The sequence below is a fragment of the Penaeus monodon genome, chromosome 8 (genome assembly GCF_015228065.2).
Source record: "Penaeus monodon isolate SGIC_2016 chromosome 8, NSTDA_Pmon_1, whole genome shotgun sequence".
Taxonomy (NCBI): domain Eukaryota; kingdom Metazoa; phylum Arthropoda; class Malacostraca; order Decapoda; family Penaeidae; genus Penaeus; species Penaeus monodon.
In genome coordinates, this window is record NC_051393.1 from 13,783,197 (window position 1) to 13,798,196 (window position 15,000).

At 46.2% G+C, this 15,000-nt stretch overlaps 1 protein-coding gene across 1 annotated transcript in view; it reads right to left on the reverse strand.

Moving 5' to 3' along the window:
* Positions 1–15,000, reverse strand: part of LOC119575884 (rho guanine nucleotide exchange factor 18-like) — a 188,740-nt gene that overhangs the window by 45,008 nt on the left and 128,732 nt on the right. The window contains exons 11-13 of the mRNA XM_037923422.1: positions 10,361–10,436; positions 9,702–9,813; positions 1–27 (exon numbers count right to left, since the gene is read on the reverse strand). The exon at positions 1–27 is cut by the window's left edge and continues 47 nt beyond it. Of these exons, the coding sequence (XP_037779350.1) occupies positions 1–27; positions 9,702–9,813; positions 10,361–10,436 (215 nt within the window). The remainder of the gene's footprint in view (positions 28–9,701; positions 9,814–10,360; positions 10,437–15,000) is intronic.

Genomic DNA, 15,000 nt, shown 5'->3' on the forward strand with positions numbered 1-15,000 from the left:
AATTCTCGTGCACGCACACCTGGCAAGCTGCGAAAAGAGAAGGCAAAAGATGCATGGATTAGAAAGAGGAGGAGGTGGTGATGGAGGAAAAGGATGAAGAGGAGGAGATGGTGGTGGTGGAGTCTGTGGTGGTGGTAGAGCAGGAAAAAAATATTTTCCGAAGAAATATTTAATACATAATGATGATGATGATGTTGACGATAACGACGATGGTGGTGGTAACATGGTAATGATGGCGAGTGATATGATGATGATAGTGAATAATGATAACAGAAGATGCGAGATGATTAGCGATCACTTCCGGTATGCCAGACCCGAGCGATAACTCGAAGGTCAAGGAAATGCCACTCGCATCCCATAGACCGGCTGATATTTCACACAGAGGAAATTCGGGGCCTCGGAAGCCGGGGCGATGCACACACACACACACACACACACACACACACACACACACACACACACACACACACACACACACACACACACACACACACACACACACACACACACAAAAAAAAAAAAAAAAAAATAAAATAAAAAATAAAAAAATAAAAAAAATAAATAAATAAATAAAAAATAAAATAAAATAAAAATAAAAAATAAAAAATCCATAAATGGTAATGTGCGAAAAGAAAAATACTGAAAGAATGTGTGGGAAAATCACATAAGAAAATAAAAGAAAATGCGGGAAAGGAAATATATAGGTGATATATAGTAACGTGAAATTTTCAAAATATTTGTTTTCTTCTCCGCGAAAGTGACTAGCCATTATCGTTACCATTAATATAATTACTTTTATAAGCATACAGATACATACTTTCACCCCTATTATCACTAGTTATGTAAGCCGCATTATAAAAACCAACCTCATAATACTGCCTACGTGCTGACGACGACGACATAAAAAAAATGATCGCTTGTGACAGAGGTCTAAGGCTTGGATACTCTTCCAACATATATTTTTTCTTCTTAGTCGTTTTGCAAACTCTTTATCTATCTCTCTGTCTCGCTCATCCTGACTCACTCTCTAGTTTCTTCTCTCTCCTCCGTTATTCTCTCCCATCCATCTATCCCTCCTTCCTCTCTCTCCCCTTCTAATCCTCTCTTCCTCCTCCCTCCATCCTATTCCCGCTTCTCCCTCCCTCCCTCCTATTCCCGCTTCTCCCTCCCTCCCTCCTATTCCCGCTTCCTCCTCCTTCCCTCCCGTTCCCGCTCCTTCCCTCCCTCCCTCCCTCCCCCTCCCTCTCCCCCTTCCCACTCCCTCCCCTTCCTCCCTCTCTCCCTAACGCTCCCTCCCTCCATGGCACTCCCATCGAAGCCTCGCACACGGAGAGCGCGAGCACCGGACCAAGAAAACGTTAGAATCCAAGAGGGAAAAGTCTTGCAAATCACCCCCTCCCCCTCCCCCTCCCCTTCCCCTTCCCCCTCCCCCTCCCCCTCCCGGTCCCACGAGCAATGCAGTCGGCCGTTGCATTAACATTTTAATATCCAGAGTAAATATCCGGTGTTCAAGATGTTGCGAGAAAGAGAAAATGGAGAAAGAGGAGGAGGAGGAAAACGAGAGGGAGGAGAAGAAAAGGAGTAAGAGAAGAATAGGAGTGAGGAGGTGGTGGTGGTGGAGAAAGCGAAGGAAGAAAAAGAAGAGGAGGAAGGATAAGTAGCAGCAGAAGGAGTAAAAGAAGACGAATGAGGAGGAAATGGAAATAGGAAAACAAAAACGAAAAGAAAACCAGGAAGAAGAAAGAAAGGAAAAAAAGCCACGCGCACGTCTTTCCGACACCTTGTTAACACACGTGAGAAAACGAGCGATTTTTCAACTGAACAACACAAAGTTCATCTCAACACTTGCCTTGCATGTAAAGACGGAAGGAGGAGGGAGAGGGAGAAAGGAAAAGAGGAAAGAGGACGACGACGACGACGACGACGACGACGAGGAGGAGGAGGAGGAGGAGGAGGAGGAGGAGGAGGAGGAGGAGGAGGAGGAGGAGGAGGAGGAGGAGGAGGAGGAGGAGGAGGAGGGAAAAGAGGGGGAGGAGGAGAAAGAGGAAGAGAGAGGAGGAGGAAGAGGGGGAGAAGAATGAGGATGATAAGGAAGAGGAAGATAAGGAAGACGAGGAGGAGGAAGAAAAGGAGGGAGAGAGAGGGAGGGGGGCTGCAGCCCTTTGTTCCTTGATGAAAAGCACACTAAATCCTGGAGCGAGAGCCTCTACTCTCCGAAATGACCGAGCGAGGAAGCCATTTTTCGACCACTGGACCTACCTTCGCAGAGGGAAAGAGGGAGAGGGAAGGAAGGAATGAGGGAGAGGGGGGGAGGGAAGGAGGGAGGTGAGGGGTGGGAGGTAGAGAGAGCAAGAAAGAGAGAGAACCTGAGATACAGGAAGAAAGACAGCGGGGGGGGGGGGGGGAGAAAGAGAAAGGAAAGAGAAAGAGAAAGAGAGTGAGAGAGAGAGAAAGAGTGAGTGAGAGAGAGAGACAAAGAGGGCGATAAGGAGGGATCAGAAATTTGATGAATAGAGATGAATAGCGACGCGATAACACAAATCTCCCCTTGCGATCTCCGCAGTCAGGGACCTGCGAGAGAGTGGATGCAGCGTGGTAATAGAGGGAGAGGGAGAGGGAGAGGGAGAAGGAGAGGGAAAGGGAGAGGGTGAAAGAGAGAGAGAGAGAGAGAGAGAGAGAGAGAGAGAAGAGAGAGAGAGAGAGAGAGAGAGAGAGAGAGAGAGAGAGAGAGAGAGAGAGAGAGAGAGAGAGAGAGCCTCGCCCCACACCTTTCCCGCAAGCGAACGATAACAAAGAGACTTGTCTGCTTTCCTGCTTTTTTGTTTTTCTGATCTGATTTTCTCTTCCTCTGTCAGGTTGATGCAAATATTTCTTGAGAGAGGGGGAGGGAGGAAGGGAAGGAAAGGAGGCAAAGAGAGAGCGAGAGTGAGCGAAAGAGAGAGAGAGAGAGAGAGAGAGAGAGAGAGAGAGAGAGAGAGAGAGAGAGAGAGAGAGAGAGAGAGAGAGAGAGAGAGAGAGAGAGAGAGAGAGAGATGGGGGGGGGGGGATAATCAAATTAATTAATAATTAAATAATTTTGTTTGATTCCATCTTTTACAATGGATATTCTTGGCGTGACATACTGTGTTTCATTTTGCTTCTAAATTATCCCTTGCGTGCAAGGAATGGCCGGGGTTACCATCCACTGGCGGCGAGGGATTTGAACGCAGGGCAGCAAGATTGCTAGACGAGATCGCTACCGGTGCACCACACAGGAGAGGGAGAGGGAGAGGGAGAGAGAGAGAGAGAGAGAGAGAGAGAGAGAGAGAGAGAGAGAGAGAGAGAGAGAGAGAGAGAGAGAGAGAGAGAGAGAGAGAGAGAGAGAGAGAGAGAGAGAGAGAGAGAGACATAAAGACAGACAAGCAGAGACCGAGAGGAAACATCGAGCCGACGCCGAGAGGGCAGAAAGGAGGAAGCAGGAGGAAAAGACAAAGAAACGCGGGGCAGAGGCAATGAATAATAAAGCGCCTCCGAAAGGGTAAAGGTAGACTCAATCTGGGCGTCAACTTCCTGGGTGAAACAAGTGACATTTTCTGATTTTCGATGAGTACAAAACGCGGCGGGTACTGCGAGGATTAGACATAGAATTATGATAAAAAATAAATAATAACAAAGATAATGATAACAACAACACTAATAATAATAACGATAATAATAAGGCTGCATGCTGCTTCATGCTGCTGCTGCTAACATTAAATCATAATAATAACATTACAATAATAATAATAATAATAATAATAATAATAATAACATTACAATAATAATAACTGTAATAATAATACCAACAATAATAATAATAATGATAATGATAATAATAATAACAAGAACAATAATAATGCTATAAAAATTAGCGCCCACTAACAGCAACCATTCTGCACAAGGCTGCAAATGACGTTCAGTAACGCAAACGCTTTCCGGCAGGGGACCAATCTCCAACTTAATCGTCTTATTTAAACTATCATTGTAAGATTTCTCTTCTCCTTCCTTGTTGTTGTTGTTTTTTTTCTTCTTCTTTTTCTTTTTCACTGGCTTTTTTAATTTGCAGTATTTACTGAATAAAAAAAATCAACACAGGCCAAGAGATAAAAAGTGCCAGCCTACTGACTCACTCTCACTCACCCTTATTCTCTCTTCCTTCTGCCCCCTTCTCTCTTTCTCCCCCCCCCCCCCTCTCTCTCTCTCTCTCTCTCACTCTCACTCTCACTCTCACTCTCACTCTCACTCTCACTCTCACTCTCACTCTCGCTCTCTCTCACTCTCTCTCACTCTCTCTCACTCTCTCTCACTCTCTCTCACTCTCGCTCTCTCTCACTCTCGCTCTCTCTCACTCTCGCTCTCTCTCACCCTCTTTCTCCCTCCCCCTCTCCCTCTCTTTCTCTCTCCCCCTCTCCCTCTCTTTCTCTCTCCCCCCCCCCCTCTCTCTCTCTCTCTTCAGAAAATCAAAATACCAGACGAAGGAAGCATTACACACTAAAACAATAAAAAGAAAAGGAAAAGGAGAAAATAGAATTGAGAAAACGATAACGAAATGCAGTGTACACTTCACCAACAATGGGCAATAGGAAGAATGGAAGAAAGGAGGGAGGGAGGAAAGGAAGGAAGAAGGGGGAAAGAAAGAAGGAAGGAAGGAAGGAAGGAAGGAAGGAATGAAGGAAGGGAGGAGGGATGGATGTAAGTAAGGAGAGAATGAAGAAGAGGAGGAGGACACAGAGAACGACGACGGAAGAGCTAAAAAAGAACAAGACGAACCCGATATCTTGGCGCATCTCAAGGCATCAACAAGACAACGCGGCGCATCTCAAGACGACTCGGAGAAGCGACAAAAAGAGGAAGAGGAGAAGCGACAAAAAGACGACTCGGAGAAGCGACAAAAAGAGGAAGAGGAGGAGAGGCTGCTCAGCAACGTCGTATTTCAGTGTCTTTTGACTCCTACTCTGCCTGCTCCTCATACATCTCCTTTTCCTTCTTCCTTGTGCTCCTCCTCCTCCTCTTCTGTTTCTTTCCCTTTTCTCCTTCCTCCTCTTCCTCTTCCTCCCTGTCCTCCTCCTCCACATCTACTTCTACCTCTACCTTCATCTCGACTTCGAGAGAGAGAGAGAGAGAGAGAGAGAGAGAGAGAGAGAGAGAGAGAGAGAGAGAGAGAGAGAGAGAGAGAGAGAGAGAGAGAGAGAGAGAGAGAGAGAACGCATCACCCGACTGGCGCCGGAATTATAATCCTCAAAATTCCTGCTTGAAAACGGGGGGACGAGCTGTGCGTGTTTCTGATCTTGTCCGTGTCTCCCGGAGCGCTCGAGTGCTCTCGTAACGACGGCGTCTCCTAACCCGCGGAGGCAGCGGCTCCTAATCGTTTTGCATGATGTGCACTATTTCAACATTTTTTCTCTCTTCTTCGATTTCGTTTTGTCTTGTCCTGTCTTCGTCCCCATCTCCCTTCTACGGCATCGCTCTCGCCCGCGCGCATTTGCAAGAACACACACACACACACACACACACACTTTACCGGGAAATCAAAACAAACGCTTAACTAACCGGGAGCTCACACATTACACGCACTTTCGCAAAGGAAAAGTGTTTTTTTGGGGCCGTTGGTAATACAACCTTCTTTCAACTTCGTTCCATCTGTTTCTGAGTGACTGACTCACAAACACACAAACACATGACTGACTGACTGCTGACTGACCTTTCCTCTCTCCCTCCCCCTCCTTCCCTCTCTCCCATCTCCCTCTCTCTTTCTATCACCAACACATCAACCTTGAACACCCGCTACCACCTCCCCTTTCATTCCATCTCTTTCGTTAACAGCCCCTACCGTTTACATCATTCCTTCGTGATGGCCAACGCCAGTCTGCTTCCCTCTCCCCTCTCCCCCTCTGATATAGTTGTAGGGCCATCGCGTCCATAACTAGCGAGGGGCCACACCTGTACAAACACTCGCTTCGTTATCGTGGCCATAAATCTCTTGCTGCAACATTAGCATAACTCCCGCGAGCTGCGTCGTCGACCGTCACAAGATGCCGTCACTGCCGTCGATATTTAAATGTACCTGTATGGCGATGTCATAACGGCCTTCTACTATACCTTACGTTACCGCTGTTGACTTTTTTACCAGAAACACCTAGACGCAGTTAATAAAGTTCATATAAGAATAAAGTCAATAAATCTCACCGCAGTTATTAATAAGTTCCATACAAAACTGAAACCAACGCTCCGCTCGCAAAGCATTCTATCATCCCCAAGCAGGCTATCATGTCCCCTCTTCTGCCCCATTCCCCTCTTCTGAGCCTTGTCCCCTCTTCTGCGTCCTGTCCCCTCTTCTGAGCCTTGTCCCCTCTTCTGCGCCCTGTCCCCTCTTCTGCGCCCTGTTCCCTCTTCTGCGGCCTGTCCCCTCTTCTGCTCCCTGTCCCCTCTTCTGCTCCCTGTCCCCTCTTCTGCGCCCTTCCCCTCTTCTGCGCCTTGTCCCCTCTTCTGCGTCTTGTCTCCCCTTTTGCCCTTTGTCCCCTCTTCTGCCCCGTCCCCTCTTCTGCGCCTTGTCCCCTCTTCTGCCCCGTCCCCTCTTCTGCGCCTTGTCCCCTCTTCTGCGTCTTGTCTCCCCTTTTGCTCCTTGTCCCCTCTGCGCCCTGTCCCCTCTTCTGCGTCCTGTTCCCTCTTCTGCGCCCTGTCCCCTCTTCTGCGTCTTGTCCCCTCTTCTGCGTCTTGTCCCCTCTTCTGCGCCCTGTCCCCTCTTCTGCGTCTTGTCCCCTCTTCTGCGCCTTGTCTCCCCTTTTGCCCCCTGTACCTTCTGCGCTTGTCTCCCCTTTTGCCCCTTGTCCCCTCTTCCAAAACCGAAACAACCCTCCATTGTAACTGCCTCGAAACTCCATTATGCCATATATACGAACAGATTTTTTTTTTTTTTTTTTGATTGGATGTACGAAAAAAAAGGGAAGTCGTAACAAAAGATCAAATCCTTTAAGAAAGATCCTTCCATTTTAGGGGGGGAGGGGGAGGGGGCAGGAGACGGATTACTCAAATAACCTATAAAGAGAGAGAGAGAAAAAATAGCGGCTCGTGCAGAATCTTGACGCAGCTGTAATCAATATATATATTCTGCGCATTTCTCACGTCTGAGGCTTCATTGTATAAAGGAGCTGGCCAATATCTTAAAGAAATGAGCTCCGCATTCGCGCAGGCAGACCCGCCCGAGGCCAACCAGGACGCATTGTTCCACCAAAAATGCACCCGAATCCATCCAATTATTTTTCGTTCGGCGTATCCATCCCTCCCTTTAAAAAAAATTAATAATAAACAAAAATCCGATTTAATCACAGCCTTAATTATCCAGCACGTGCCAAATACGTATTTGTATAAAATGAAACGGCAACATTTATTTGCAATGTCTATGTTTATATTTCTATTGCAGCGTTGTTTGTTCTTTCTCCGTTCTCTATTCATGCCTTTTATGCAATTCAAAGATGAACATGACACGCAAAAAGTCAAAACAAATCAATAATTAAACAACAAAAAAAGCCGGAAAAAAAATCCTGTAGTAAGGATTCACAGACATCGAGATACGGCAGTTCACACGATCAGGAAAAGAAGGAAGTGGAGGCGGAGGAGGAGGAAGAGGGAGGGGGGAGGGGGAGGGGGAGGAAGGAGGAGGGGGAGGAAGGAGAGGGAGAGGAGGAAGTAGTAAAGAAAGAGGAAGAGAAGGAGGAGAAGAAGGAAGTAACGAAAGAGGAAGAGGCGGAGGAGGTAGAGAAAGAGCAGGAGGAGATAAAGAAAGGAGGAGAAGAAGGAGGTAACGAAGGACGAGGAGGTGGAGGAGGTAAAGAAAGAGGAGGAGAAGGAAGAGTCAAAGAAAGAGGAGGAAAAGGAAAAGGCAAAGAAAGAGGAGGAGGAGGAGGAGTAAAGAAAGAGGAGGAGAAGGAAGAGGCAAAGAAAGAGGAGGAGAAGGAAGAGGTAAAGAAAGAGAAGGAGAAGGAAGAGGTGAAGGAAGAGGTAAAGAAAGAGGAGAAGGGGGAAGTAAAGAAAGAGAAGGAGGAGAAGGTAAAGGAAGAGTTAGAGGGGAAGGGGGTAAAGAAAGGAGGGGAGGAAGGAGGTAACGAAAGAAGAGGAGGAAGAGGAGGCAAAGAAAGAGGAAGAAGAGGAAGCGGAAAAGGAAAACAACAGCGTACGAAAAAGCCGTCAATTCATCAAAAGGAAACTAAACGTTCATCGGAAAGAGGAAATGGAGAAGAAGGGGTAACGGGAAGAATTGGCGAAATCAACTATAAAAAAAAAAACAGAGCAGAAAATGTATAAAAATGCGACGAGAACGCGAAGAGGAGAAGAGGAGAAGAGAGAGAGAGAGAGAGAGGAAGGAAGAGAAGAGAAGAAGAGAGGAGAAAAGAGAGAGGAGAAAACATTCGGAACTCCTTATCTTTTTCTTCACGCAGAGAAGATTCAGAAGATGTCACCTTTGGCACATAAATGCCCAGTCAGCGGAATAACAATGGGAAGGGGGGAGGGAAGAGGAGAGAGGAGGAAGGAAGAGGAGACGGGAGAGGTGAGAGGTGAGAGGTGAGAGGGGAGAGGGGAGAGGCGAGGAGAGGGGAGGGAGCAGGTGAGCGGAGGGAAGAGGAGGCGAGGAGAGGGCGGGTAGAAGTGAAAGGAGAGGGAGGAGGGAGAGGAGGGGAAGAATGGAAGAGGGAAATGAGGAGACGGAATAAGAGGAGGTACTGGATAACGATGAGGAGCAGAATAAAGAGGGAGAGGAGGAGGAGGAGGAGGCGGAGGAGGAGGGGGAGGAGGAGGAGGAGGAGGAGGAGGAGGAGGAGGAGGAGGAGGAGGAGGAGGAGGAGGAGGAGGAGGAGGAGGAGGAGGAGGTGGAGGTGGAGATGGAGGAGGAGGAGTAGGAGGAGGAAGAAGAGGAGGTGAAGGAGGAGGAGGAGGAGGAGGAGGAGGAGTAGGAGGAGGAGGAGGAGGAGGAGGAGGAGTAGGAGTAGGAGGAGGAAGAAGAGGAGGTGAAGGAGGTGGAGGTGGAGATGGAGGAGGAGGTGAAGGAGGAGGAGGAGACGGAGGAGGAGACGGAGGAGGACAAGGAGGAGGGAGGGAGGCTTGAAAGGGAAGATCTTTCTCCGCTTTTCCTTCGTGACAACCCCTCTCGTCAGCGGATTTCAAAGGGATGGGGGAGGAAAGGAGGAGGAGAGGGAGGAGGCGCTGAAATACATCGGCATTCCCTTTTTCCCTTTAACGCAGTTTTGTAACGAGAATAAAAAAAAGGAACAAATATAAGAAGCATCGAAAGAAGACGAAGAAAAATAATAATCTACAAAGCAAACAGACACCATAAAAAAGGAATGGAACTTATCGCAAAATGACAGAACAAACGAATCGCAAAAAAAACGACCAGAGGAAAAAGAACAAAAAGACTTCTTCAGTCAAAGAAAATGCCCGACACAGAAGGACAGGAACGACACGTAGCCAGAACACACGCAGAGAAAAGACACGCAGATAGGTTACTGGCGGCTAACGAAAGACACGAAGACAGAAGACACACGCAGACAAAAGACACGTGGCCAAGACACACGCAGACAAAAGACACGTGGCCAAGACACACGCAGACAAAAGACACGTGGCCAAGACACACGCAGACAAAAGACACGTGGCCAAGACACACGCAGTCGAAAGCCGAGGATACTTACTTTCACACCTGAGAGCTGGCTTGTTGGTCATGGGCTTACTGCAGACGTCGCACGTGGCTGAGTTGCTGTAGCAAACAGACACGAACTGGTGGGAACTCTTCTTGATTTTGTCCTGCGGAAAAGGAGCAATAAAAGGAGAGCGAGTTAGCTGATGTTTGGACACGCTGTTTCGGACGACTTCTGCAAGTACCAGGTCTTTGGACTTCTAGAAGGGCCTATTACCTAACTCTCCCTCTTACTCTCTCTCTCTCTCTCTCTCTCTCTCTCTCTCTCTCTCTCTATATATATATATATATATATATATATATATATATATATATATATATATATAAAAGTATATTCATGAGTATGACCAACTGATTACATCTTCATACGCATGCATACATGCTTGTATACATTTATGAATGTATGAATGAATGTATGTATACCAGGATAGCTGCTTCAAAATGTCTAAATTGCAGGTGAAATTGCCTCACAACAAGACAAAGAATATAATACAAATAATTTTGAAAACAAAAACAACAATAATAGTAACAATAGCTGTAATAAAGGCTCCCAACAAAGCGGCGGCGAGTGGATCTCGGCCCGAGCAAGGGAGCCGGTGCAGCTCCCGCCAGTAGGCCAGCCAATAATGCCCCGACGCCGACTTTCATTCTCACCTTTTTCTTCCGGAAGAAAATCGAGCCTCTTTTTCTCCTCTTCGTCGAACCGTCTTCCTCGTCTGGGAAGCTGGATCTGAAACAAAGCAATTTTCAATTCAATTTGTATTTTCGTTTCTGTTTTCTTTCGATTTTTTTCAGTATTTTGCCATACTTTCTATATATACATATATATTTTTCTCTCTCTTTATATTCCTTCAAAAGTTTTCTAGTATCACTTTGTATTTCCTCGATTTTCCCTTACATATTCTCTCATATTCCCTTCGCTTTCATTCTCTTTAATTCGTGACGTAGCGCCAAGCCACGCCCCCTGCCCAACCCTACCCCCACAACCACCCATCCGCGGCGGTGTTACGTCATCACGGCCACGTGTCAGCGCATCCTGACGCGGGGACTAGTACAAGCTCTCATCGCCAGCTGACGGTGGTCTTGAGCTGTCGTCTGCGCGTTTTTTTTTTTTTTTTCTCTTTCCCTTCATATTATTTCTTTTTCTTCTGTCTAATCTCTTTGTCAATGTCCCTGTTCCTGTCACTATCAGTCTCTGTCTCTGTCTCTGTCTCTCCCTCCCACCCTCTCACCCAATGAAAATACAAGTCATACAGTTTTACCCAAAGCGCAGAATTTAATCGAAACCACCCAACTTTAAGGACTGTTTCCCCTGGAAGAAAGCTTACACAATATCCCGAACTCCTTTCACATGTTAAAACCGACCCCTTCCTTACCCCCTCCCCCACTCCTATTGAGATATCTATCCCCACCTTTTTTCTCCTTTGTATTGCAGCGGGGAGTCTAAATCGAGGGACATTAAGACTGACCCTGATCGCCACTTTCACTCGTTATCAATTTTGTCGTATTTTCTCTTTCTTTTTTTTCTTTTTACTGCTGTCTATGCTTTTCTCTTTCTTTCGCCTGCATCTAAACTTTCCTCTCTGTCTCACTTTTATCTCCTTTTCTCTCACTCTTTCCTTCCTTCCTTCAATCCCTCCTTCCTTCATTCCTTCCTTTCCTTACCTACCTACCTCCTCCATTTTCCCTCTCTCTCCCCTCCTTCCCTCCTTCTCCCGCCTTTCTCCTCTCTCCCTTCCCCCCCCTTTCCTTTCTTCTTTCCCTCCCTCTCTCTCCCCTCTCCCCCATTCCTCTTCGTTTACTGAAAGGGCGAGACGAAAGTAAAGCCTTGAATCGACCTCTGCCTCCGTTGGCACAGTTACTAAGAAAAAGAGAAGAAAAGCAAAGAGAAAGAAAGGATAAGATAAACAAAGAGAAACAACGGATATGCAAAAAACAAAGAGAAAGAAAGGATAAGAAAAAGGAAAGAGAAAGAAAGGATAAAAAATAAAGAGAAAGAAAGGATAAATAAGAGCAAAGAGAAAGAATAAAAAAGAAAGAAAGAAAGGATAAAAGAGAAAGAAAGAAAGAAAGAGAAAGAAAGGATGAGAAAAAAGGAAAGAAAAAGAAGGGATAAGAACAAAAAGTAAAGATAAAGAAGGAATACGAAAAAATGAAAGAAATAAAGGATAAGAAAAAAGTACGGATACGGAAATGCCAGAAAAAAAAGAACAGAGACGGAAACGAAAGAAACTAAGAAAGATAGAAAAAAAAATAATACAGGAAGTGAAAGAAAGAAATGATATTAAAAAGGGAAAAGGAAGAATGGGGAATAACGGAAAAAATGACGGAGCGAGAAGGGGCCAGACATTCGGTGGTGAATAGACTTATTTCATGCGATTCAGGGCGGCGGGAGTACGTAAAATGCACCGGCGGGAGGGGCGGCCACCCCGCGCCCGTACTGGAATTTCTCATTTTCTCTCCTCTCCCTCTCGGCGCCCTTACTCATTTATCCTTCTTTCTTTCCTTTTTGTCGTCTCTTCTGTCTGCTCCTCTCTCTCTCTCTCTCTCTCTCTCTCTCTCTCTCTCTCTCTCTCTCTCTCTCTCTCTCTCTCTCTCTCTCTCTCTCTCTCTCTCTCTCTTATTAATTGAATCACTCCTCTATTTACCCACCAACCGCTGTCATATCCATCCTCCCATTTACTTTTCCAGCTGTATATCCCTCCATCTATCCACCCACTCATCCATAAAACCTCCCTATCAACTCATCCAACCATTCACTCACCCGTCCCACACACCCATCCCCATCACTCATCCATTCACTCACACGCCAACCCACCTCTCCAAACTCAACCACTCCACCCACCCACTCACCTCACCAAATATTAACACACGCACGCAGCCACTTCATTCACCCACCCACCTATCCACTAATCTAGCCAAATATTAACACATACGTAGCCAATCCACTCATCCATTCACCTCATCCGCTCGACGAACCACTGCTCTGCCAGCTTAACAGGGCCCGCCGGAAAATGTCCTAAGGGATCCAGGAAATTGCGGAGGTGGAGAGAGGTGGAAGGAGAGGAAGAGGGACAGGTGGAAAGAGAGGGAGGAAGACGAGGAACGGGAAGAGGTGGAGAGAGAGGGAGGAAGACGAAGACGTGGAAAAAGAGGGAGAAAAGGGAAGAGGTGGAGAAGAGGGAGCAAGAGGAAGGGGTGGAGAGAGAGAGAGAGAGTAAGATGAACAGGTGGAGAGAGGGAGGAAGAAGTGGAGGGAAAGGAAGAAGTGAGAAGAGGATGCAAAGGAAGAGGAAACGGTGAGAGAGGTATATGGAGCTGGGAATGTGGTAAGAAATAGAGGGAAAGGAAGAAAAAGAACTGGAAGAGAGATGAGGTAGAGGGAAACGAGGGGTAGAGAAGAAGGTAATAAGTGGAGGAAGAGGAAATGGAGAGAGAGAAGTTCAAAAGGGACAGGCGAAGTGGCGAAAGATGGCGGAAGAGAAAAAGGGAAGAGAGATGGAGAGAGCTGAAGGAAGAGGAAGGCAAGTAGGAAGCATGTGAGGAGGAGAGACAAGGGAGAGAGGAAAAGGAAGAGGCTGACGAATAGAAAGAGGAGGGGGGAGAGTAAAATGAGGAAGCGAGGAAGAGAATGAGGAAAAGAGGGAAGGAATTAGGATAGAAAAAATAAAGAGGAAAGTGAATGAGGAAAAGATGCGAGAAGGGAAATGGACGTAAAAAAGGACAGAGAAAAGTGAATATTAATTAAGGGGAAGAATGTGAGAACAAACGAACAAAGCACTGACGTCGAAAGATCGGTAATGAAGTAACGTCATGTCAACATTTCCCGTCGGACAGACATGAACAGAAAGACAAAGTGATAATGGTAATGATAACAGTAACAGTGGTAATGATGCTGATGAAAATGATAACAAAAACAATATTAACAATCATCATAATAACAATAAAAACAATACAACTGCAATATCCGCGATATCAACAGCATTAATAAATGAACAAACAAACAAAAAAGTATAACAAGCAAATCTAAAGAAAATAGATCCTTCAAAGCCCAACTCTCGCTCAATTATTCAAAATGGCAAAACTACAAAATTAAAAAGCCTGTTGCCATTAACATGCCTGGTGTCCCAAATTTGCATATTTTTGCATACTATTAATAAAATGCTTCTGCGTGCGCTCCAACAGAGTCCCCGATAGAGTGCCGGGTTAACGCGGGTTGGCGAATAAAGCGTTTTAGTCTAAATACTTTTCGGTGTAAACAAGGCTCGTCAATCACTATAAATATGCCCGAATAAAAACACAAACAGATAAACAAACCAGTAAACATACACAGATGCTGCCGCGTACATTTGTTCGTTTAATCTCACACACAATCTACCTCCCATCCATCTAACTATCCATCCATCTATTTGCCTGTCCGCCTATCTATATATCTATCAGTTTATCTACCTACCTATCAATCTATCCTCCCACCAACCCATCTACCCAATCTCCCACCCACCCATCCCCATCCACCCACCCACACCAACACAAATCCTTCCGCCCACACACACATCCTAAATCCATGACCTCCACATCTCCACCATTGTGTACGTGTGCCCGCGTGTGTTCGTTTGTTCGTTCGATAATCGTCAAAAGCGAAGACATAATTGAGCCACGAACATCAGTTAGACAAACGAACGATGTGCCTCTTCTGTTTCGTAGCGCAGTCCCTCTATCGAAACGAATGAGGTTCAATATCCATGGACTCTAGGGGGGAGGGGGGATAGAAGAGGGAGGGAGGGAGGGAGGGGAGAGAGGGGGGTAGAGAGAGAGAAAGGGAGGGAGGGAGGGAGAGAGAGAGAGAGAGAGAGAGAAAGAGGAGAGAGAGAGAGAGAGAGAGAGAGAGAGAGAGAGAGGAGAGAGAGAGAGAGAGAGAGAGAGAGAGAGAAGAGAGAGAGAGAGAGAGAGAGAGGAGAGAGAGAGAGAGAGAGAGAGGAGAGAAAGAGAGACAAAGAGGAGGAGAGGAGAGAGAGAGAGAGGGGAGAGGGAGAGAGAAGAGAAGAGAGAGAGAAAGAGAGAGAGAAAAGAGAGAGGAAAGAGAGAGAGAGAGAGAGAAGAGGAGAGAGAGAGAGAGAGAGAGAAGGGGGGAAGTGGGAAAGGGGGTGTATCATATTTAGAGATGCTATGTATTAGATTCTTTATTTTCTTTATAGGACATAATGCTGAAATATCTATGTTAAAGATGAGAGGAATTATAAACAGAAAAGTAGTCATTATAACAATACATTGCGGATATTGTTTTTTTTTGTTTG